General features: G+C 46.5%; 1 protein-coding gene across 38 annotated transcripts in view; it reads right to left on the reverse strand.

The window, feature by feature from the left end:
• Positions 1–25995, reverse strand: part of CaMKII (Calcium/calmodulin-dependent protein kinase II) — a 156837-nt gene that overhangs the window by 21075 nt on the left and 109767 nt on the right. For 10 of the 38 annotated variants that reach the window (XM_076370732.1, XM_031989353.2, XM_031989350.2 and 7 more), the window contains one exon: positions 11691–11747. The exons of 10 other annotated variants lie outside the window; for them this stretch is intronic. In XM_076370732.1, coding sequence (XP_076226847.1) covers positions 11691–11747 — 57 coding nt within the window. Of the gene's footprint in view, positions 1–512; positions 672–4336; positions 4493–11690; positions 11748–25995 lie in introns of all 38 variants that reach the window. 18 more of the 38 variants (XM_031989332.2, XM_076370725.1, XM_031989336.2 and 15 more) reach the window with 4 other exon arrangements.

A 25995-nucleotide genomic window follows, 5' to 3' on the forward strand; every position in this document is an offset into this window, starting at 1 on the left:
CGAAGAATTCGTAGACAATATTGAGCAATATTCGCGAGCGTCCAATCCTCTGCGCTCAAACTGTGATCATCGGAAATTATATTCTTCCCTTTACATCCACGATCAATCTTTTGAACCCTTTGAATGAATACTCCCGAAGCTCTATATGGACGGAAAGTTTTGTTGCATCTGAAGATCGATGTAATTATAATTCCTCGGTTTCACTAAATCTTCATTACCTTTATCATATCAAACTGTTAACGCGCTCTCGAAGAAATCGCATCCCGAATACCATCGTGTTCGAGCAAGAGCGCAGACAATTGAACGCGTAAAATGCTCCCGAATCGTTCGTACGAACGAGAAACAGAGAAAAAAAAGAGGCAAAAAGAGGATGGCAGTGGCGTGCGGAGAAGAGAAAGAGAAAAAGAGTAGAAGACAGATATATCGGGGGAGAAGAGTAATACCGTGTGCGTCGGCCGATTCTCGCGCGGATGGGGATCGGTAGAGCGTTTTACAGGTGTTTTAATACAGACCGTTGCTCGCGGAGTCGTAGCGTCGCGACGATGCCGTGGGCGTCGTCGCGTGGTTGTTCCCGATGTAGATCGCCGCCGGCGACGATGGCGAGGCGCCGGTCTGGCTGTTCTGGCTGTTGCTGCTGCTACCGCTGCTGCTACCGCTCCCTGCGCTGCCAGCTAGTCATGCAACCAACCAAAACCAAAACTCGAGCTACTGTCAGCCCACCGAGAACAGCTTCCTCCCGTGCTCTCTTCTTGGTCTCTATGCCCGACCGCCATCTTCCTTTTCTTTTACATTTCAACACGTTTCCGCTCGTGCCGCTCTCGACCGTTGCATTCCTCGTCGTGGCGAATGCTTTTCTCGAATGATCGATGTCTCGCGAGTGTAATGGGTGAGTATCGAGATCGCTCAACCGTTCGAGTGGCAAGGGTTCTTCGTTATAGCGTGTAAAAAGCGTTATTCGTAGAATCGTATTAAGTTCGTTTATTTACTTTGTTTTTGATTATTGATGTTTCTTTGTTATTGGATAATTGGAAATAGAAACGGAAGTATATTTTTAATTTTTCTATGTGAAGACAGATAGAGTCAGTTCGCGAATTGGAACGAAGTGGCACTCGAACGGTCGAAGTTGAATTTTTAACGAGTCTCCTTTCGGAGTCCACGGGAACGTGTGAACGTCGACTGAGAATGCATCGGCGTCGAGGGGAAGACTCACCAGAGAGAAAAAAAAGAGAAAAAGAAAGTCGAAAGAGAAAACCAGAATAGAAAGAGCAACGAGTCGTGGGTAATCGGTAAAGCGAATCAAAATGCAAACCTCGTTCGAGAAAGGCATTACCGACGGACTCGATGAAGATTCGCGGAGCGTTCAATCAGAAAACTGTAATCGATTACGTTAATGATCTAGATCAGACAGTACTAAGGAGTAAGCTCGGTGAGTGAGAGAGAAAAAAAACAATGTTCCTTACGAGGTGCACGCGAATGAGATGCTAGTTGTTGATCGGCAATCGTGTCGGAAATGGTGGAGGGGGCACTGTCGACGAGGGTCAGAGAGATAGACAGAGAGAGAAAGAGAGAGAGAGATAGATAGAGAGAGAAAAGAGACGGATAGATAGATAGATTGAATATTCGGTGAGTGAATCAAAATGGCGGGCGAGAGATACGGGTAGGAGGCAAGCAGATATGCGCGGTGGTTCGGTGAAGATTATTCAAAGTTTCTGGTGAAAAGCGTGCGAAAGATCGGTTGAAAACATAACGTGAGCGTTCTGTCCGGTTGCGAACGGTGCGGAGACTCTTACAAGAGGAAACAAAAGAAATCCAAGTCATGCTTCGACTCTAAGAAAATGTCAGACTCACCGATTTCCGCCCGCCGGCTCGCTCTTCGGTCTTGTTTCTATGAATAAACGGTTTCGAGCGGAAGCCAGCGGCCTCAGATCACCGACGATCGCCGATTTTTCGTGCGTCTTTCGGTAATATAATCGTCGATATCGGCGACAACGTGACGGTAATTGGATCGCTTCGTTTCTACCGATAGAAACTTCCGCATTGAAGTTCTTTCGACCGGTTTCGATGTGTCTTACCAGGAATTTCGATCGGTTTTGCATCATTGCGCTCAGATTTTTCGATGAGTGACAGAAATATTTGAAATTTGAAACTGTTTCCACTGTGAACGAGAAAATCGTGACTCTAATTTTGATGATGACATTTCAAGGGAAGATTCGCTCCTCCGGAAGACAAGAATATTCAAAATGGTCGCGTTCAATAAGAATTAATAGGAACTCCGGCTCGAATAGTTCCGTCACTCGCTGCATATTCTGCGGCGCAAGCATGATAAAACGCGTTTCCGTTAACGGCCGCAACGGGAGCCAGCAAATATCGGTGACCGACGATGGCTCCGATCGTAAACCTTTACTGCCAGCCACCAATAAAACAAAACAAGAAAAAAGCACACGCACGCACGCACGCACGCACGCACTGCAATCAGTTCCAGTAATATCCCTCGACACTCGTTTCAATCAACGTTGTGCAACATTCCGTACAACCAACAAAAGTCAAGAAACACCAACAAAATCTACCAACAAAATTCCGACGAGCGCTACGGAAACCTAAATCACTGAAACATTCAAAAGAAAAGTCTGTTCTCCCGGTGTCGACGACAACTCTCCTTGTCGCGTTCCGCCGAGCGAAGCTAAATCACAGAAACAAACGCGAGCGACGTCGTTTCCCGCGAATAACGTATTGTCCAGGCGTGTCGTCCGAATAACGAGGACTCGTTGGTTTAATCATCTCGCTAATCGCTTCGGGCGAGCGATCATTCGGAATGATTCGAGTAACGTCCGAACTCCGGCAACGAGATCGCCGCTCTCCGTTGTTTCGACGTTGCGTCTCGCTGCGGAGCGGAACGCGGGGCCATAAATGTCGGACGAGCGGCGTTAAACGTCGCTGTCCTCGATCGTCCGGCACCGAGCTCCGTTTCCCCGGTTTTTCGCGCCGCGATCGCCGATTTTACGAGCGGGTTGCACGTCACGCTCTCGCGCCGCGTAAATCTTTCACGGTCTCGGCGTATGCTCGAGCTATCGTCGAGAGGACAGGCTTCGTAGGTCGTTTTTCCGTTTCCTTTGTTTCCTTTTTACGCGGGGACGCGTGATTCGTTGACGTTAGAACGGCGAACCGTGAGTAACTCTAAAACCACCGAACGTACCAACGTTTCAGCTACCGAGCAGTGATCCGAAGTTTCTCTGTAGATACTCTGAGGATCGATCTATCGAGACTCCAACTGATTCGCGAGTCAGCTTGCGTCTCGGTAAATCAGTTTCTTCGGTAACTCAGAGAACATCTTTTCATCGTAGAACGGAGAGATCAGATCTACAGCTCGAGATCTTGAGCTGCAACGACAGAGAACGCATTTCGTTGCGTCACTTCGCTGCACATCGAATATTTCGTTGCATCACCTCGTTGCGCCACTCGTTAGTTACCTTCTACCTTGCCCGAAGCTTAGATTCGGCTCGCTGAGCTCGCGCTTCGATGCAATGACTCCCTCTTAGAGATAATCGACGCTGATAGAACCCTTCAATGAAACCGTGATTCGAGTATCGCGATCGAAGTCGACGCTGGCGTAGGCGGAAGTGACAAAAACGTCGCGGCCGTCGTGCGCCAGCTGAGAGGCGAAAGAACGGCGCGGGATCGACGCGAGTCTGTCGAATTTATTTGTTCCCTGTGTCTTAATTACAATATTCACTTAACCTTCGTATAAAACGGAAGAAACATCGATTACCAGCATTCCAACGAACGCTGTATCGACTACCAGAATTCCAACGACTATTAACATCGATCAACACAGCACATGTTCACCCTTAACGGATCGGTATTTCAAATCTACAGCCAAAAACTAACAGATAATAAGCGGAAATTCATTAGTTAATTCATAGTTACCTAGCGCAATGTTTAACCCGTTCATTGTAAATATCACAAAAATAACAGTAAAAATAATAAAACGATTGTTGCCGCCATATTCGCCATATTCGCGGCATTGGAGCCACCGTCGATTACTAGAAACCTGGCACTGACGTCATAGGGACGGAGACCCTGTGGGCGTGTCTCAGCCAATCAAGCGAGCGTCCAATCTGACCACTCAGACGAAAGTGTCAGGTTCCCTGCAACGAGCATTTCTACGTTAAGGGTGAACGATGACGATTACCAGAACTGTCCAACCGATTCCTAGCAAAGACGCGCCGTTCGACGCGTCGACCCCTGGAAAACCGTGAAAAATCGTGGAAAACGGAACAAACAATTCTCAGAGTCGCCGTGCTTTCCTCTCAGCCAGCCGTGGCCCCAGCCGATTTACCTTGCGCTCCCTGTAGGAGAACCGCGGCTATCCCAAGGGGGCTCCCCTGAACCTGGTTCTGGGGTTGCTTGTTCGTCTGGCTCGCCGCCCCGACTACCCTGGCGAACGCGGACACGGCGGCAGGGCTGTTCGGAGGTGTGCCCTGGGAGGCGGGGCCTTCGCCGAAGATATCGAATCATCACCGATTAGACATGGACCAACGGAAAAAAGGCACACGTGTCCGTGGGGGTTGGGGTGGCAAACACGACAGAGATCACAGAACTGCACCAAACCATCTGGTGGACCCAGTCTTAAATCGGGCCCATTGCGATTAGATCGATTGTTAACGAAGACAACGAAGACTTCTCGAGCGACACGGTGTTAGTCGGGAGCGTTAACTTCGGCGTGGGTCAGTGGAAGCTAGCGAGAAAGCGGGCGGTCGACGAAGCTGCGATTAGAGGGTCGAGTCGTGATCTAGACGACCTTAACGCTAAAACTACCGAGCACTTCGATTGACCTTTGAGAATTCTATAGAAACTCTAAGAGACTGTTCAGACTTTAATTGATGTACAATTGAATTTTCAGAGAGATTTGCAGAGAAACATTTCCTACCTTTCTAGTAATTGCAAAAATGCATCAGGCATGTCATTTGACCCCTGGTAGTTTTAGTGTTAACCGAAGAATTATCGTTGGCTCGATTTTCTGTGTTGGACGTTGTAAAATTGTCTGACGTGTTAATTAGAGTCGATGTTTCATAGATTTTCTGAAGATTCAGAGTTTGGGGTTTGTTTGTGTCTAATTTGGGTATTGATCTGTTGAAATTATGAATACAAGTGTAAATGGCAGTGTGATAAGAGATTAGTGTTACACGAAGATCGGAATGATTAATCACAGACAGTCGAACCCTTTATTTTTAAGGGACAGAGTTAAGAGGAGAATCCAAAGACCACCTAACACAGACTCGCAAATCGGTTTCACTGGACTAGTCGACGGTTACAGTTCGCAACGTAACGAAAACACCGATTGGAAGATGCAAATCCAATCGATTACTGGGTTCGTCGAGCAGCCTAAGCAAACTTGGGGGAAAGAATCCTCAGGCTTCCGTAGCTAGGGAGCAGAGGGCTCGACCTGTGCATCACTCAAACGGACCACTCAAGAAATCACTCGACGGGCCGTGTCACGATCAGCCCGCGAACGCGTCGTCAACGTGGACGTTGGTCACGGGGTCAATCTCTCGAGAGCTCTACAAACGAGACCACTCGACAGAATTCAGTGCTGGGGAAGATTCTGAAAGTGTTCGGACGCTTGGGGGTGGCGGAACGATAATTTAACCCCTCGCCTTGTAATGACGCGTCAGTCTCGCGAAGACAGAATTTAACAAGCGTGAATCAGTAACTCGAGAGGCTCATTTGCTTCGAATTTATTCTATCCAAATTTTTGATGTTTAATTCTTCGAAACATTCTGCTGGAGATTCCTGTTTGTCATTCGAGTCGGAAGCCAAGGCGGTTGTCTTGATGTTTTATGATTTTTGTAAATTTTTATGGAATAATATTCCTTTTAGTTATTCAAGGATTTACTCGTTTTCTAGGTCAGAAAACCCTTTCTGTAACTTCAGAAGATGTGTAATCATTTTAGAAGCCGGCGCTAATTTTCTAAATTTTTCTTTTCCAAACAACCGCATTGGCTTCTGAGCGACTCGAATACTATTCTTCTGTTACCGATTATTATACTTTACAGCAAACGTAGAATACAGTCGTATCGATCATAACTGACAAGTGAATAGGGCAAGGGGTTAATACGTCTACTATTTTTTCCAACAGCGACCTCGCGTGACATATGAATAAAGTATAAGCTTCTGTCGATCGAAATTTGAGGATTTTTTTGCAGCTATTAAAAATGGAAGTTCCGCGGGAGGATAAACGTTTGCAGCAACACGCACGGCTCTCCAAACAACACGGAGCGTTACTCGCAGCGATACTTCACCCAGCACTGACAGAATTCCATGTTGTGTACCTCGATCCAGAACCTCGGGCTGTCGATCGACAAAAGACATCGAGCACCAAACGCAATTCGCACTCTTCACAAATATATACACTGTCACTCCGCGATCCTCCTCCCACAAGGGATCCCGCGAGCTCAACCCCCGCGCGACGTTCGAATCGGTTCGACCTCGGCCGCGCGATCGGCCTGTCGCATTTTAAACGAAATCCCCGAAATCGACGCGATCAATCCGATCTTTCGCCCGTCAATTTTTCAACCGAATTTCATTCGCGACGAATTCTAATCTGACTCACATCTCCATGAATCTATTATCAACCCTGATCAAACTAAATTCCTCTCCACTTCTACTTGTGAATATATTCTAACAGAAGAACAATGAATATTCTCTGAATTCTCTAAATGACTGGGTCAGCTTCCGAAACTGACGAAAATCACGAGGGTCGAGACACTTCGGCTAAACGATCGCCGTCTTCCTCTTCGGCCGTGTCGGCGAGATCTGTCCGAGCGAGCGTGAACGGCACGCGCGAGCTGAAGCGGAAACGCGTTCGCGTTGGCCGACCTTTCCTGCGTCGAACGAGAATAGTTTCGCCAGTCGGCCGCGATAGGTTTCCTAGCTGCGTAACCCCTCCCCGTCGACATAGACACGGTTACCGTCTTGAAATAGACCGCTGGCCCACGATCCTGACGTCCGACGGGGATCGACGGAGCGGGCCACGGGACGCAACCCTCCGACGACTGGACCCGCCGAACAGCTTTCCAACGGTGTCTTCTAGATATCTGTCCTATCTGTTTTATTCTCGGATTTTTTCCTATAAACGAGCAGCTGATTGAACTAGATCATGATAAAGTGTGACTGTGATAGACGCGAGGCTTCTGAATTATTCGACAAAAATAAGGATTCCGAATTTCGAAGTTTGATATGTTGGAAGATTGACGGAAAATTACGATTGCCAATGTCGGAGAGTTGACAGTTGCCCGGCGAACCCGAGGAACCGGAAGTCTCCAGGAAAAATGCGGAAGACAAGCGGGGACAGCTTCGTCGCTGCAAATGAAGACGTCTGACAATCTGTTTGCGAAAATTGTTGTGTCTATTTTCAACGGAACGATATTCCGATGTACTCCGGAAATCGACGAAGAATCATTGGGACGCTGAACGTTAATCGTGGAACCGAGGAGCGGAGACGGGCAAAACGTGTCTCGAATCGAATTACTTCGCTGATTTTCGTGGAGAAATTAAATAATCAACTTAAACTGTTATACACGCAGGCGTTTACGTTCAACGTCATTGCAACTTCGAAGTTACAATATATATTTTAATAAAACTATTAAAACTATTGAATAGAAAGTCTACTTTATAGTTTCGCCGTGTCAAATCATTTGGTGACTTAGAGGCGCCTCTGTAGCGCGAAGGGTTAAACGAAGAAATCGAGAGGAACCGAGACGGAATTATTTTCCGTCGAAACGCTGCGCAACCAACGAAGTTTCGCGTACGCGAGGACAACTATGTAACGCGTCTAATTATAGGACGGGAAGACTATAATCGGATGGAACTAGCGAATTCATAATGTTACGAGAGTCAGCTGGCCGGCTTCTCCATTCACCGGGCAGAAGCCGTGAGCTCAGCAACAAACATAAATCGACCGGTGATTCACGGGCGAGTGTGCGTGCGCGTTTAAACCGACGTCGGCTGCGCTGTTGTCCGACGGGATAAACAATGGTTGTTGCTTTTGAAATCATAGCCCGTCGACGGGGCTCGAAGAGTACCGATAACGCCGAGGGAAATCTATTAAACGACCATTGGGAAATTCAATCTAGACACTTTCCAACACTCCGATGATTGCCCGCGCGAAACTAATTACTCGACACCGACTTCCCCGACTTGGCAAACTCATTATACACTATTCCATTCACAGGAAGTCACATTCGTTTGAAGATAGAAACTTCGACATCTGTTCGATGGTTTGAACATTGCCTATTCACAATAATTCAGAGATAATATAAACACTGTATGAAACAGACTCTCCGCAACTAAATCAACCGATCTCGTTATTAACACTAGAACTACGGATTTAAAACGGTTGATATGTAATCCCTACAAAAATTTTAACAATAAATTATTTTCTTCGAACATTTAATATAGTACTCAAATGAAGCTATATATTTTCAAGATCTTTTCAGGTATTCAACGCGTTTAAGCTATAAAAGTTGCAACAATAAATTATTTTCTTCAAACATTCATTATAGTATTCCACTGAACCTACTTACTTTCAAAATCACTTATATTCAATGCTCTTCAGATATCAATAATTCCAAAACAATCGAAACCAGTCATGTTGACTGGCACAGTAGTTCCAGTGTTAATCAAAGATCCCTGCACAGACGTTCACCACAGAACCCACTGCACTAATTCCCTACCTTCGCATTCCACTCGAGAATCAACCCACAACTTCGACGCGTCTGCACGTCGCTAGATTTCCGCTCCCCGATGCAATCGGTGATCGCAACCGTCGAACACCGAACAACGGCGCAGTCGCTCACCGTGATTGTCGGGCTGCTTCGAGGAGCCGGGCAGGCCAGCGGCGGCCGACATTCTCGAGAATCCCGTGCTCTTCCCTCCGAATCAGTCGGCCACCCGTTAGAATCGGCTCTCCTCTTCGGAGAACGAAACCGGAAAGAGCGGAGAGCCGCGAGAAAAGGACTTCCGCTCCTCCGGGCCGCGCGCGTCGAAGTTCCGGCGCCTCCGCGAACGGCGGAGAAGAGGGAAGAGGAAAAATCGAAGATCGAGCTGGGCCGCTCGGTCGCGCACTGTCTGCCAATCTATTTTCAAGCGGTGCCAAGCGGCCAGGTATTTCCGTTGACAGCGGGCCACGCGCGCCGCCGCGATCTGCGCTGGGAATCCGATGCCAAGTACGAGGCTGATCATTCGCGATTATCTAGTGTGTGTACTTGGTGGGCATTCGATGACTTCCATGGAGATGGTCGATGGAGTGTTTTAACACATTGAGCGCTCATGATAATGCGGCATTTCTATCGTTTAATTGCTAATGGTTCATGTAACATTTTAGATATGTATGACGAATCCAAAGTAAAATTAAAATCGAATTCCTGATTCTCTAAGTTAGAAATGTTGGTTTAATCAGGATTCATATTCGTGTAATTGGATCAACGAGAAGCGATTGAAACATTTACCAAATAATGTTTATAAAATATACTGTTAAAAATGTAGTAATATAATCAACGACGCTCGCGTCTTTAGTAGCTGAAATTTAGCCGGCGTTCAATGTGTTGACACTGACTGCCGCGTCAGCTGAATGCTGGTTCGTTGCTTGTATAGGCTTGAACGTTGATCTGGATGGATCACGATGGATCAGGGTATTGTTGGATGTATCGGATAGAAGTGCTAGAGTAATTGGGATGATTGACTGTGTAATTACTGTTAGAGTTTCGACTGCGTTGAAGCTTTCGCGAGCGTTTACTTGGCGGTGAAAGTGTTAGACGAGGGATTCTTTTAACCCTTTGAACTCTGTAGGCTCCAATATTGCACCAGTTGTAATATTAAATATTTGAATGAATACTAGGAATACTATAGAAATTAGTTGCAGTTCCTGATAGATTCTAAAGAACCTGGAGTGCTAAGGGTTACGCTTCGTCTGAGAGAAATATGGATAATACTGGAATAATAAATTCCTTTCAACTTATATGTCCTCCATTCGCTTCGTTTCGAAGAATACTCTACGTCATTGAGAACGCTGAATATTCCTAACGAACATCCTAGTGCAAAGGGTTGAAAGAAAGTCGGCTTTGTATTTGGAAATAGTTGTGAAAGTGTATGTTACAGTATTCCATTGTAATCGCAAGTTCGCAGCTGCGACTGAAGTAAGATTGTCCAACCCCTTCCTAATTACATACAACGAACAAGCTGTGAACTATCCGAATCTACCGATACTTCTGCTAAATTCGAGAGCACAATCTACCAACCTTCCCAACCCTTGGATCGCAGAGAGTAATCGATCTCCGCCGATCATTACAGCGATCAGCCTAATCAATCCCGCGCTATCGAGCTGCGCGTCCGCTTTAGACTCGACTCGAGTGCCGCGGACACTCGGTTGCAACGGCGGAGCCGACTAATACTCGATTTCCTCGATGAAGTTGACGAGGATCGAGGCTCGCAGCCGATTCCCTGATCGCACGGTTAATTTGCGGACCGATCGGGGAAAGCGCAACGCGGCCAAACGGTTCCGGCGCGCGACGCGGAACGAGAGGAGGCTGGAGAGACGGTCAATCCGAAGTACAAGTTAGCGGAAGCTGGAACAGACAGGGTGCAAAAGCTCGGCTCGTTGCTGAGCCCCTCGCGCGATTGGCTCCTCCCGTTCGCCGGCTCGCTTCCGGCCCACACTTTACTCGCGGTTGAGCACTTCCAGGGTCGAATCAGAGTTTCGGATCAACCCCTTGCTCTCTGACATCTATGTGGACTCACAGAGAACGTTTCGAACTAGATTTCACCTTTCAGGATCCCTTTCGAAGCTTGTTATGGATGCTTCTATGCTGAATGTTTCACGCGACGAAGGAGAATTCTTTGTTCGTTGTATATTTGATTTCGAGATTAGACGTTGGTGCTGGGAAGATGCTGTTTCTTCGCGATTCCGGGTTTAGGAGCTGTCTTTCTCCTTACCTAATTTAACTATTAATCTCTTGAAATAATTATGAACTTCATAATTCATTCTACAGTTGATTTCAAGGTTAAACATTGATGGAAAGCTTTCTTCGCGATGCGGATGGCAAGAGTTCATAAGTTTCGTTCGGATTTTCTAGAGATCTCGAGTTTAGAAACATCTAACTTAACTATTAATCTCTTGATACAATTATGAACTTCATAATTAATTCTACAGTTTATTTCAAGGTTAAAAATTCATGATGGAAAACTTCCTTCGCGATGCAGATGGCAAGAGTTCATAAATTTCGTTCAGATTTCCTAGAGATCCCGAGTTTAGAAACATCTTCTTTATCCTAAATTAAATATTAATCTCTTGAAACAATTACGAACCACGTAACTCATTGTACATTCGATCTAGAGGTTAGAAGTTGAAGTTTCGAAGTTTCCGTTCGAGCCGATGTTGCGAGGCAAGGGGTTGGCGGACGCGGAACGAGGCGTTGCTCGGCGTTCGGGAGGAGCCAGACTCGATTCGTTGGACGTTTACACGGGAAACACACACATGTAAATACACGTATAATGTTTATACACATTTACAGATAACAGAGGGGGTACGGACACATATACGGTGGTTACACATGTGTCACACACGGAACGACGGGTAGACGTCGAAAATCGCGCGTGGCGCGTGTTTTCTCGGCCCCCGGTATGTGCTAGTTTACCTTCGGGTTCTTTGGCAATGACCGTGCTGCTCCGGTCGACGCCGCCCTTCTTATCCTCTGTACAACATACACACATACACATCACGTATACGGATATGCGACAGTCTGTTTCGTATTTTATTAGTTTTCTTTTCTTTCTTTTTTTTCTCATTGCGTGTAGATATTGTTACGCTCGCCGAGGCGTCGGTTCTCGATAATAACTGTGGACACTGTGTATATAGATAATTAGACCTAGGAATTTTACGCGTTCATAGCTTTCTCGAGAAACTTAGTTTCTATAGTAATTCCGTGTTCCTAATTGTACTGAACATTCAAACTTCAACGATTGCAGATCAATTAAATACAGACGATCGAAGTGAACGACATTGACACGATCTAAATTTGTAGATGACTCACTCTATAATGACAGTCTCTATGACAGATACTCGGAAACGTAACAATATGTACTCCATATTCAGCGATCAAACGTCGCCTGTACAATGAAGCTTGATCGAGAGATTTCTTCCAGCGAGTCGCGTTGGAGAAAAGCCAGAATTTTCAGAGTCTCGAAGTCCAAAGGAAATTTCTATCTTTGTAGAGTCGGATACTTCGCGAGGATGACGGGAGAGTCTTGGAATCATTCGTTTCCCCGACGCGTCTCGCCGAAGTCGAAAAGCAGTCCGAGATTCTTGAAAAAAGTTCGACTTCTTTTGGACAAACGCGAACATCGCGAGGAACAGCTTCACTGTGGAGCAGCTGGACTCCGTGGAACACGAGTGTCGCGAGACATCGACTGCGAAAACCACTCGGCGAACACGGTCACGGGGTCACCGGGTGCGCCGCGATTCACGGGATCGAGGGACAAATCCCCGGAAGCTGAAACGGATCTACGTTCCCCGTGCTCGTCGACGCCGAAGCCGACACTGAAAGCATAGAACACTGACCAGCGGGCTCGAACTTAATCCACGCTATCAGTAGGCTTGTTAGCTTCCCTCTCTAGCTTTTGCTAGGATATCGAGCTTCGACCCTAGAACTGCCGAGTATCTCGAATCATCCGTAAGCAATTTCTCCTAAAATTGACGAGAATCTAATTCTCTCAAATCTTATAGAATGTTCACGCTTTATACAGAATGTTTGTCAATAATTTCGATTCTTGGATTTTCCTTTGATTTCAGTGGATTTTGGACTTGAGAGGGTTAATTCTTTGCCTTGTGATTCGAGTCGCTCTAATGAAGGACTATGAATATGTACTGTAACTCTAATGAGAATAACGAAAGTCGATTCGTTGGTATTTTATGGTTCTTGTAAAGTTTCATGGGGTAAATGATATTCTATCGTTGCAGAATCTATTTGAGACTTTATATACTTTCCTGGTCAAATTGATAAATTATTATTATTATCTCAAATTATTGGTTAGGTCTTGGCTAGGTCGTTAATCCATTAACATTAATTCCTTCAAGGTTTTTCTGAACTTAACTGCATCGGCTTCCGAGCGACTCGTCTATTTCTCAGCTCAGACCGACACACCTACTCCGCAATTAACGAGTTATCGAATAAAAGCGTCGACAATCGAGGCGTCGCATCGTTCTAGCGTTTAATTCGGCCCACTGGTCGCGACGTCGAGTTCGATCCGAGGTCGACTCGGGATCGACGAACGGAGTTCCAGCTGATCCACAGAGAGACGACACTGGCTGCGTCAACGTTAAACACAGTATAGAAATATATATTCATATGTTCATTAAATGTTGCTCTTCAATGTAAATTAACGGAAGAAGGTACAGCGAGAAAGGGAAAGAGAGAGAGACTATCGAGAACACGACTGTCGTCTCTCCTCTCTCTCTCGTTCTCGGTGTATCCGTTCCAAAATTAAAGTTACGAATCATCCGTTGGTTAATCTTCTTGAAGAAGGGAGAAAGCAATCGAGAAGAAAGAAGAAAATAAGAGAACAGGGTCGGGGATTGTCGATCATTCGACGGGGAGGTGGAAACGAGAGAGGGGAAGAAGAGAAATCGAAGAAGTTAAACAATAAAGACTCGGCCGAGGGCGAGACCGACTCCTCGACTTCCGGTATCGGCCGGTCGATACCACTTGCAGGGAATCGTAATGAAAAGCCGCTCTTCGGAGGGAAATGGCCCTGTGTTAATTACCGAGGCACCGTGTAACGTTACGTCCTCCACTTTCTGCGAACTGTTTGTTTTATTCGTTCCATTGTGATCGCGCTGCGGGAATAGCGATTCTATACACTCTAATATTTTTACGATTTCACTCTATACACGATCGACGAGAATGCAGAATCGAGTAGAATTTCATTCGAAATAAGTTAATAAATATTTGTAACTAACATGAAGATAAAACTACTATCTATTAGCTTCAATTTATATACTAAAGTTTCTATACCCCTCCATTCAATTCATTAATCAATTTCTTCTCCCTTTATCCTCTCGTTCCATTCTTCACTTGCTCCCGCTACAAAACGATTATTCTACCTCTGGCTGAAAGCAATATCATCATCAGTGACGTTCGTATCCCGCAGTGAACAGTCAAAGATCACCCCCAGGACCGAGTCCCAATTGCGAAACAAAAGAAAAGAAGGCTGAACGGGACAGACGAGGGATACCGGGTAACAGGCCAAGGTACCAAGTGCTGGAGAGTGCGGTTCACGGTGTCAGACGTGCAGGCGTCGTCGAGGACGTCGACGACGATCAGCCCGAAAGGATTCCTTCCAACGTCGGCCGTTCCGCCAGTGTCCTCGAGACCGCGCCGAAGAATTTCGGGACGTGGGTCCCGTGGATCGTGCAAGGAGCGCGACGACCGATCGTTCCCTTCGATTTCATCCTCCGGAGATGACCACCGAAGTGAAACCGAACAGGAGCATCGAGGGAAACGAAGAGAAAGGCTTCGAGAAGCGACCGCCGGGGCATCCGACGGACAAACGAGACCATAGGGAAATGTTCCTTGAGACCCCGCTGGGGACGTTCTCCTCGTTTTCGATGTGAAACCGTCATCGAGCTCCTTCAAGTCTCGTCGGGACACGACGGGGTTGCACGGGTCAAAGGTTCGTTTAGGGGGTAGATTCTTCCCGGTTATTTCTCGGGTCGAGACACGCGCGCGTTCAGTTCGACGAGGACCGCGTGCTCCGTTGAGCTGGTTTCACACTATCTTTCGCGCTGTTCTGTGCTAAACACCATGAGTTGCTTGGATCCTGGCACTCGCGACATAGGGGTGGAGACAGTCTCCGAGGAATCCAATCGCGAGTCTGGAAGCGACTCTCCAAGCCCTCCGCGCGAGGCGATCGGTGGGCGTGACCGCCTCGGCCAATCAACGCTTTCGAATCTGACCACTTAGACGAGAGTGCCAGGTTCGATGCAACGGGGCTAGAGTTTTTTTGGAAGTAGGTTTTGAAGATTTCCTAGGTTTTGTGAATGGAAACTTTTGAGTCTGTTATAGATTGGAGATTGATAGATAGGTTTGTAAGGTTGTAGAATATAGCTTGATACAGGTCTAGCGACTTTAGAGATGCTTTTATAGAATTGTTGGGTGTTAGGGACGCTTCCTTAGGTTCACTGAGTATTAACCCTTTGCACAGGGGTACAGTCGCCACCTGATTCGACACAGCAAATTTATAAAATTTTCAATTCAATATTAAACCTTGTATCAACACATAAAACGTCGAAGTAAAATAGTTCTGTCTCTTAATTTATAGAAGATAATCAATTGTGTTGGTTGCGAAAAATATCGTTAATATTTAGTCAGAAAGTAATGAATATTTTTAGTAAAAAATATTGTCGAGTGCAAAGGGTTAAAAAGCTTGTTTGAACTACTGAGCGTGGGAGAGGCATTTTAGGTCTACTCTGAATTAGAGGTCGCTTTTGTAGAACTATCGAGTATCAGAAATCTGTGAGACTACAGAGCGTTAGAGATCTTTCTCTAGATCCACAGAACATTAGATTTTCTACAAGTCTACCGAGTATTAGATCGTTGTTCCCAACGGCTCCAGGGATCGATAGTGTGAAACCGGCGGCCGATCGAGAAGACGCGTCTCGACGAACTTCCGTAACGTCGGTTCAACTCGGCGCCCGAGAAAATCGTCGATGCACCAGCATGCACAAGCAGGATCGATCGATGCAGCATGCAACTGTAAGCGGGACGGTTCGATGCGACTGCGAGCTTGGGGAAACAGTGTCGCGGTAAGCTGTCCTTTCTCGTTTAATCGAATCGCATTAGTGGCTTGCCTATTCTATTATTACCGTGTTCTCTAATTATGCGCATAAAATCTGCATTACAGCGGCAAGAAATCTTCGAATCTCCGAACATGCCGTTCCAATTAAAACTCTGCTTTCGCGAGATATTAGAGAAATTAACTCTTTACGACTGGGGAGTTCGAGTATCCAAAAACTGCAGCTCGGCGAGCTAAATTCTGTATCTTCAACCAGTTAACTGTGTCTTTCATGAATTCTTTATTTTTTCACGTAAACATGTAATTCTTTGTTCTTTGATCTGTCATTAAAATATACTACGTGCATTCGTCCTGCGTTCGACGAGTATACGCTCCATATTTTATTTTTCTAAATTCCACAGTTAACTGGTTAAATCACTAGAAGACTACTCGCTCACTCAGTCATTTCAGTAATTAAATCATTTTTCTCTCGGTGTCCCAGACACGAAACTATTCCCCAACATCACGATAATACAGATATGTCATTCGATTCCATAAGCTCGATCCGATACCGAATATAGCGCTGGAACAATGACACCAATAACGAGCAACAATAGCGGCAGTTACTATCGTAAAACGTTAACTGGCAACAAACGCCGCGAATCCCATTCGAGGACAGCCGCCCGCCTCACCGGAGGTGTGCGTCGAAGCCAGTCGGAGATTCCAAGGATCTAGCGCAAGCCTCCAAAGGAAACCGAATAGACAGAACTTAAAGAGGCGAAATAAAAGGAACCAAGAAGATGGAGAGAGAGAGATAATGGTGTTCATAAATCCATAACACCGGTGTGTGACGGTAAATCGTGTCGCTGGCGGTGGTGTGCCGGTGATAAAGAGACTCTCGTGTGTACGGTACGGTCACCTGAGGGGATGAAAAGGAAAATGGCGGCTCCGTTCCCGCGCGACTCGGACACAGGCGTTGTCGATGCATAGAGGAGGTGTATGGAAACAGAAAGAGGCAAACAGAGAGTGAGTGAGTGAGAGGCAGAGAGACAGCGAGTGAAAGAGTGACAGAGAGACATATGCAGAGAAACTTTGGCTACCGTTTCCAAGGCACGAGCAGCGTGCTGAGGGAACATCGTCGTGCCTGTAACGAGTGTCTCGTGCACAGTGGGCGGCCGTGTAACCGCGCGTGTTACTGCCACGCGACACGTATCGGCGAGATTCCTGGGACCCGCGAGACAAGCGTCGGATCGGTACTGGCAGTTTATATTTTTCAGGGAGAATCGAGCGGCGAATCTCGGGCGCGATGAGCAGGAAGGCTTCCTCGTGCGTTTCTCGCGGCGTTATGGGCTTTGCGACACTAGAACTACCTTGTCAGTCGTTTGTTTAGTGGATATTGATGGTTTTGATGTTGAAGATAAAGAGGTTTAGTTGAATGTTGTAACGAATGTCTGAGGAAACTGGAGATGAATTGTTACAGTTTTTAGATTAGATTCAATCGTATCGAATGCTCGGTAGTTCTAGTGTTATGCTTTGATTGGGCGTCGACGCTAGAACTACTAGAAATAGATCTTAATAGGTGATTTGTTTTTTTGTGAGACCTTTTTGTGGAACGAGAGTAAATCAGTTTGATAAGGTAATTGGGGTACTGGTGTTATTAATGGAATTTTATAAATTGGAGGAGTTGCTTAGTAGTTCTAGCGTTAAGAATTTTTGAAATATTCTCTTGAGAGCGATTAGGGGATAAAAGGTCGAAGGAAGATTGAGAGATTGCTGATTAGTTGATTGTTCGGAGTTCTGCTCATCGTCCCCTCGTTCAATGATCAATGCTCACCCTCGGGAACTGAGAAGTTCGACGAAAAGGAACGGAAAGATCGTCCGATACTTGTACATCGATGTTGTCTACGATGCCAGCAAAGTTTCATGAAGGGAATGATACAAAAATAGAAATAAAGAACAGTTTGATAGGCTACCGAAGTACGCTTGTAAGCTAATCTAGTCGTTCTAGCTGGCTAATCGCTACCGGCACGCTAACACGGAGATGACGAGTCGTGAGAAGCGCGGAAACGGAAACTATCGAGAAATCGAAATCGTTCAGCTGAGATCCTTGTTACGGTACTACCACGGACAAAGCACGAACGATTAAAGTACTAATTATACGTCGATCGTTTCGTATAAACAGCGTTCTCCAAACTACAATCTCAAAAACCTGTCTCCAGGAAAATACAAAATCTCTTCAAAAGACAAAACTGCAAAAACGAAGTTTAGAAAACGCTGATTTATCCATTTGAACAGTTTCTATGTTAAATCTAATTATTTTTCAAGCAGTTATTAAATCAGGAACGAGCTTTCTTCGAAGCACAAGGATCTCCAGCTGCAACGCTTTCTGTTCGATCCGCTAACCAAGCTCATAATTACAAATATTCCCATTAAATCATTATTATAAAATCACATAAAATCAATGATAGTTACAATCACGTAACAAGTGAAGAACAGACTCGCCCAGTTAGCGGACCGAAGAGACGAAAACGAAACAAAACTAGCGATGAACGGCGAGAGAAGCGGAAAAGCTGCGCGAGTCGTCGGACAACGATCGTTCGATCGATTGGTCGCGTGGCACTCGATCTCTCCTCGAACGAACCGCGTTCCTCGTTCGTCGCTACACCGTTCGCATTTCTGCCCGGCCTCTAATTAATTCTATACACCGAGAGTTCGTCTCGCGAGAGAGCGAAGGAAAAACTCGAGAAAAGAATGGAAAAGACGAGAAACAGAGGGACGCTTAATTGTCCCTCTAATAATTCGCATTCTACCACGTCCCGGGCATCGCATCGCCGCAATTTATTCGTTACTCTCCCGATTACTCTCTATAATTACTTTCTACGGTCCGCCGAAGCTTCCTCCGCGGTTCTACGGTTCGTTAGACCTGGAAGCCGATACCGCTCCCGATCCAATTAAGGGAATCTGATAATTGCAGCATACTTCCTTCCGGCGGGGGAACAAGCATGTTTAAAACGCGACCGTCGCGAGACGTTCGAATCGATCGGCGTGCGGGTCTAACGATATTCGGCTAATTCATCTCGCTGTTATCGGCTATTCTATTGTCTAAGAAACCGGACTAGATCCTTAACCCCTTGTCTTACGATAGTCAGCCTCCCGGCGAAGGTTTCGAACAGAAATTACCGGAATACCGACGTGAAAGTTACTTTTCCGTTTGAATCGTGGAAAGTTTAGAATGAATGCAAGAGCATAGAATTTTAGTTGTTTCTAGTGGATTAGCAACGAAGTTCTATCGTTGAGATCATAGGTCAAGGGGTTAACTCGTTAGGTAGACCGGGACGAATCGAATCGTATGTAATCACAGTAAGGATCTATTCTGTGCTCGTTACATCGCGAGTCAATTGTCTCGTGTTGATCGAAGAACAATCACAAAAATTCCATTTTGTTTTTCTATTCTAATTGAAGAAGAGGATTCGTCTCGGTCTATTCTACTGTACAGTCACGCGAAGGTAGCGTGTCAACGAGGCGATAGAGGGGGAGGACGAAAGAGAACGGAGGGTGGTGGTCGCCGCGGGTTTTCCTTCGGCGATTCGAGGGGAAGGCAAACAGAAAGGTCGGGCGCAGCGGGTCCCTGCAGCCGACAATGCTAATTCCGAGATTCGTACTGTCACGAGTCGAAATTGCTCGCCTGCCTCGAGTAATTAAACTCGATTCGAGTAATTCAATCCTCGGCTCTTATTATTCACCCGTAATTCCACAGTTCTTTCGTCTCCTCCTCCGTTCAAACGCGATTCCGATCGTAATTCTTCGTGCAATCGCAATCGTCCGATGATCGTGGCATCGTAATAGACGCTTCTCAATTAAACCACGAGAAGATCAGCAGACATTTCGAAACTATTCCAAAATCGAACGTGACAGTACGACGTAAACACTCTCAATAATTTCAACGTTCGCGACTCTAACCGAGACGTCACCGGACGAAAATCAAACGAAACGATCGACCGAACGCGATCTGTACCGATGCACGTGGAAAATCGTTCGCGACTGATTACCGCGTCCTCGCGTGCCCGAAACCGTTGATTAGCCGTCCTCGGTCTAGCAACGGCCTGTTCCACTGCGCCGGACGTCCGACCAATTCGAGCCCGTGCTACTTACTCCCACGTTTCCCTTTCGCGGAGAATGATCGTCGAGAAGGCGGACCGTTGACGGTCTTGTCGAAGGTCGACGTTTCGTTGGGAACGATTGTTACCAGCCACGACGTTTCGTTCAAATGAATAATCACGGTCGCCTGGCGCAGGGGTCGGCAAACTTCTCAGACGATTCGATCGTTTCGGAACCTGTCGAATTAATCGTACCTCTATCAAACGTTGCAAATGAATTTGATCAATCACGTTCCAACGTCGAGAAAGTCGCGGTTCGCAGACCCCTGGCCCAGCGGAATGATGATCGCGACTTTAATTGCTCTCGATGGAGGTGGGTGGGTTGGTGGGGGAATGATAGTGAGTTCTAAACAGTCTCGAGGCGTTGAGATTAACCTGTCCAAACGATCGTGTCTCTCGCGAGAGAATCCTCTCGATTACTTCGTTGAACCGTGCAATATTTACAGAAAATACTCGAAGACGTCGAGGCGGTCTCTTTCGAGGTGCACGACGACCGGTTCGAGAATCTCAACGCCGAAGTCCGGCCGTGAGAGCCTCCGACGTTCCTAAGGAACAATGTGTCAAGCTACCGGTCTCGGGCTGAAGCCCCGTTTCCAACGCGTGCGACTGGACGCGTGCGTAATGGCTACGATCGCGGTTTTGCTACGTGTTATGGATTTGTGAGCATCGTTCTTGCTGGGCAGAAATCAACATTTACTCCTCGTCCCTTGCACAGGCGCTGCTCTACGGATTGCTCGTCGAATCTGCTGGGATCGGGTCGCGCGTGTTTGCGTGTGTCTCCGTGTACGTGTCTCTGTTGGGGGTTCGTTCAGAACGACGGGTCGAGAAACTGTAATCTCGTGTCACTTTCGTTATCTTGAAACGCAGGATTCGAATATTGCGATTTGTAGAATGATTTCAATTGCGCTCAACTTTGCCTTATGGTATGAAGCAACGTTGATGTCTAAGGTAAGAGTTGATGTAACAGTTTATATTTGTGATAAGAGAAACTTAACAGTTGCTAACGAGACCGTAAAGCAAAGGTTCCGTCGCATTACTTTCCCAGAGCTGCCGAAGCGAAGATTATCCCCCGATTTTCCCGTTTTACGGGACAAAAGTGCAAAGTGCGGCTCATTCCTCGGGTCCAGGAAGTAGAACGCACCGTTGACTTGTTAACCAGGCACCCCCTGATCGGCAAATACCCGCAGAACGAGAAATAAACAGAATGGTTCCCGAACCGAAGCGATTCACCGCGAATCGGCTCGCTCGGAATTCTACGTTGATTCCTTCGATTCACTCGATAATCCCCGAACGAGCAACGAAAACCCCGCGAAAATCATCGGAGGATCGGGACAAATCAAAGTAACAAGTGCGGACTTGCCAGTTAACGAGCGACGCGACGAATCGAAAGAAATTCGTCGCGCGTCTCGCGCCGATGATCCACGAGCGCGCGCTCGATCCGACGAGAACGGCGAGGGGACGCTCCCCGTTTTTCCCGGCGGTCTGATTCCCGGGCTCGGCGGGTGCGGCGAAAACCGGTAAACAACGGGGGAACGCCGGCGGAGTCCAATTGTTTCGGAAACAACTGTAGCGTCGCCGTTCTCCGGCTCTAGTGTTCTCGTGTCCGCGTTCGAGAATCAATTCACTCGTCGTGATAAAGTGTCTCGGGGTCTCGAAAGCGAACGAGACCCATTGTCTGGCTTGTGTTTTCGGTGTAACTGAAGAGACACGAGAAGAGAGAGTGAGAGAGAGAGAGAGAGAGAGAGAGTGAAAGATTGAGAGAGCGAGCGGACGCGTGTGAGAGCGGCAGGGAGAGATACTTGGCCGCATGCATGCCGGGATCACGCGGAACGCGCAGATTCGAGGCAGAACGGCTCCCTTTCGGGATGGACGCCGACGCACAATGCAGCCGGACGGCCATTTTCTGGACAAAACTCGGGCACTTGGAAAGTATCGGTGATACGAACGAAACGCGTTAGGAAGTTGTTAGATATAGAGCTAAAGTGGTTACACTTTTGTTACATTTTTGGTACAGTAGAGGTATTATGAAGCTTTTGGAATGACAATCGGTATTTTAGGTTTCGAATCGAACGTTGTAGATATAGAGAAACGGAATTGATTAGCAAATTGTTATTTTTGACATGAACATCATTTTGAGGATAGTCGAATTAGTTTTGTCCAGGCAGCCGCGTTGTGCAACGGTTCGAAATGGCACCTTCGATCGATTCTCTGGTTACGTGGATCGTTTACTCGCGTTTGAGACTTTGAGATTGTAATTGTTTATTAGTTTCTTATTGGCTACCACCGGTTTTGTTATGTTTGAGATACAGTGGCGTTCGAAAGTTTCCTAGTTTTTGGAACTTTTAGAGAATGAAGGCTGTGAGAACTTGTTATGACATATAAGGAACAGATTGTAGAAACAACACTGTATTCTTTGTACACATTTTTTAAAAAAGATAATGCTTGTTTTTTGACTCAATTCCAGAAACGATCTGGAAACTTCCGAACGCCACTGTGAGTAGCTTCACGCGAATTTGTATGTCGACTGCCATCACGCCCAGGAATTTTATGTACGCCGGCAGCGAATGAAAAATCAAACGGAAGGGAATGAAGTTTCGTCTCGGCGCGAGTTTTATGATGTTCGAACGCTATAAATTCATGAAATTCATGTTCAGCAGCCTAGTAATATGTTTTACGATCCGAGAAAATGGCCGCGCCGAACGAGGGTCCTTAACGATACTGCTGCGCGAGTGTACGCGAGGAGAATTCCAACTGCCGAGTGAAAGAATATGTTTTTCAATTATTTAACGAGTCTGAATTGTTTATAAAACAAATTCGTTACAACCCGCCTATGATAATGAATGTTTGAGGTACACGGAAATTTGGTCTCGATCCTGTATAGTATATTGCCTTTTGAATTATAATATTTGAATGCGACACGAGTACTTTTCGTAATTGGAAGAATACCAAATGAATCTTTGCGAGCACGCAACCGCGCGAATTTGTTTTTGCAAGAATAAAGAGCAGAACGAAATGTCGCAGTAATTAATTCGCGTGTAACGTATTTATCGCGCACAAAGCGTTGCGATATCTCGTACTGCGAGTTTAATGCGGGTCTCCTGTTTCCGCAAATTGAAATTTAGATTCGTAAATAACTGCAGTCGGCGCAGCAATGCAACGCGCACCAGACAATAAAAATCGACGGAATTCTGTTAGAATTTCAAGAATCAATCGACTTTTCTGTTCGTGTACGTTCAATCGTGTTTATTTATATTTTGAATTTTAAAACCGATCACTCGATTGTTATTTAACCCTTTGCACTCGAGAATATTTTTCTCGACAAATGTTCATTGTTCTCTGATGGAATATCAATGATACTTTTCGCAACTAACACAAATACTTTGTATAAATTGAGTGAATTTTATTTCGATATTCCATGTACTGATACGCTATATAAAATTTAATATTGAATTTTCAATTTTATCATTTCGGTCAAATCAAATGACTGAAAGGCGCCTCTCGAGTGCAAAGGGTTAATATTGATCGTCTTATACGTTGCAATTGTTTTTAATTCAGCGTCATCAGTGACTGACACTGCAGTCAACGTGTTCAACGCGTTACGGACTGTTTCGGAGACTGTGGCGCGATAAATTCGGAAAACAGAGAGAGAACGATCGAAAGTGCGCCATCCAACGACTACGGTAAGGCGGAGAAGGCAGGTTCGCGGGAGATAATTGTTCTTGTTGCGAATCCGCTGGGTGAAGCTCTACGTTGCGAACTGAACTTCCTGGGGAAACTATTCACGGAGGTTCATTCGATCGGGAGAAAAAATGCACGGAGTGAACTAACGGAATGTAAATAGAGTAGACGCTGTCTAGTGCAGATATTAATTTCGTTTTCTAAATCAAGTGGAAGAAAATATTTGGAATTGTAATAGCTACCGATCGTTACCTCATTCTAGCTCGAGTCACTGAGATTTCGAACTCTGTAGCTCAAATCATCCCAGACCTCGAACTTCCGCCGCGAAACATCACTGATAATCGTATTTCGCGTAACTTCTCGCAAATTTTGAATTCCCATCGCGAAATAATAACTCGAAGAAATTGAAAAAGACCTGTTTAACCCTTTGCACTCCAGAAATTTGTCACTAGAAATATTCAATCTATTTTTACGAGATGTAGATGCCATTTTTTAAACTAACTTAGCGAATTTATTCACAGAACAAGGGGAACAATGGTGTTTGATTTCTACGTTTCACGTATTGACAGATTACTCAAGACTTAATGTTAAATATGAAATTTTACAATTTTGATACATCAATTGGTGACCGAGAGGCACCTTCGGAGTGCAAAGGGTTAATACAGAACGATTGCGTCAGAATGTCGCTATCGATTCGTCTTGGTCATCCTCTCGTCGCACCTGTCCGCCGTGAAAAACGCGAGCACGTCCTCGGTTCCCGTATTTTTAGCCGGCAGCGCGCGTCCACGTGAAACGTGCACGAGTCCGTTGGGAGCGAAGTCGTCGACGGCTTTAAGCGCCGCGCTCGTGCGCGGGACGCGATCGACGGACCTCCGTGACAGTTCCGCGAGTGCACAGGCTCGCTTCTGAATTTCTGAGCGGGTCTCGTCAGCGCGTCTCGTCCGGACGACTCGAAACTACAAGGAACACCGAACGATAAAGTAGCAAAAACGTATTTTAATTCCGCGTTTCTTGCTGAAAGCGGAGCGGAATTCCTTCGTCCGTCTTTTGCAAATGAGAAATATCACTTGCGACAACGCTACGGTCTACCCTAGGTTCATCGAAGCATCTAAACACTGAATTAACACTAGGTTTACGGGCATTTATTCTACACTCCATTCTATTATTAAAAGAATTGATGCTCGTTTATTTAGATCGTGGAAACTGGAGATTCGACAGTAGGTAATTGGGGTACCAGTGTGATCGCATCAATCAAAATCGGCGTGAACAAAATAATATTTCTAAAATCCAATATGCGTCAACTTGACGCGTTCCGTAAACCTAGTGTTAACATTATATTTAATATTATACCACTACAGCTATAAATACAGCTCCGACTTCCGTCGCAGCGAGACTCTCCGTTACAAGAACGAACCGCGCTGACGAGGTCCCCGCCGGCCAGGAGAGAACCTGCGCACCTGCGATCGATGGATAAATAAGGATCGAGGGTCCGTGGACAGGTGTACGCAAGTAGAAGGCGGATCGTGGCTAGATAGGGCGACAGATTGAAGGGGGCTGTGGGTGTGGTGGGGACAAAGCAATGCTATGTCTCTAATAATAGGCCGATATGCGCGCGCAAACCGACGCGCTCGCGTCTAAGGGTCACCGGGAGAAAGGGTTCGCCCGAAGGGACGAAACCGGGCTAGCGAAATTCTCGGATCTCGAAGTGGATCTCCACGGGGTCGTCGAGATCCTCTCGAAGAGCGATCGCGCGTCCTCGGAGATCGCGCTTCGATCGAGGCTCGGTCAACCTCGCGAATACGCGATTTTTCAGTCTCCATCGGTCTCAGAGTCCACGGGGTTCCGTGTCTCGGACGCGATCGTCGTTTCCGATTCGAGGGCGAACGGAACGCGAATCGAACCGTCCCGAGCGCGACGAGCAGAACAAAAGCTTTCGACGTTCGACGGCGAGCTGACCGTCGGGAACGGGGACAGATGTTCTTCCCGTTGCGCCCGGGACGCGCCGCGCCGCGTGAATCCCGACTCGACCGCGTGCGAACGGTCTGGAAGAATTTTCGGTGCTCGATCCGTCGACGGATCCTGCTCCGCTGCGAAAGCGACTGCTCTAGATAGGCCTCCGAACGACTCACGGAGCCCTGGGCTCGGTCTCGTCGCGTGCACGCGTATACTCGTTGGAACTTCGACCGATAGACTCCTCGGCTTCGCCCCCCTCCCTCCGTTGCGAAGAAGTTCCAACGAGTCGAGAATGGAGTGCAGATATAGTTGTTTGAACCCTTCGCACTCGAGAGACTCGATTGTCGGTTGATTTCACGCGGGAGAATTGTCTGATGTGTCG

The sequence above is a fragment of the Nomia melanderi genome, chromosome 9 (assembly GCF_051020985.1).
Source record: "Nomia melanderi isolate GNS246 chromosome 9, iyNomMela1, whole genome shotgun sequence".
In the NCBI taxonomy this organism is placed as follows: Eukaryota; Metazoa; Arthropoda; class Insecta; order Hymenoptera; family Halictidae; genus Nomia; species Nomia melanderi.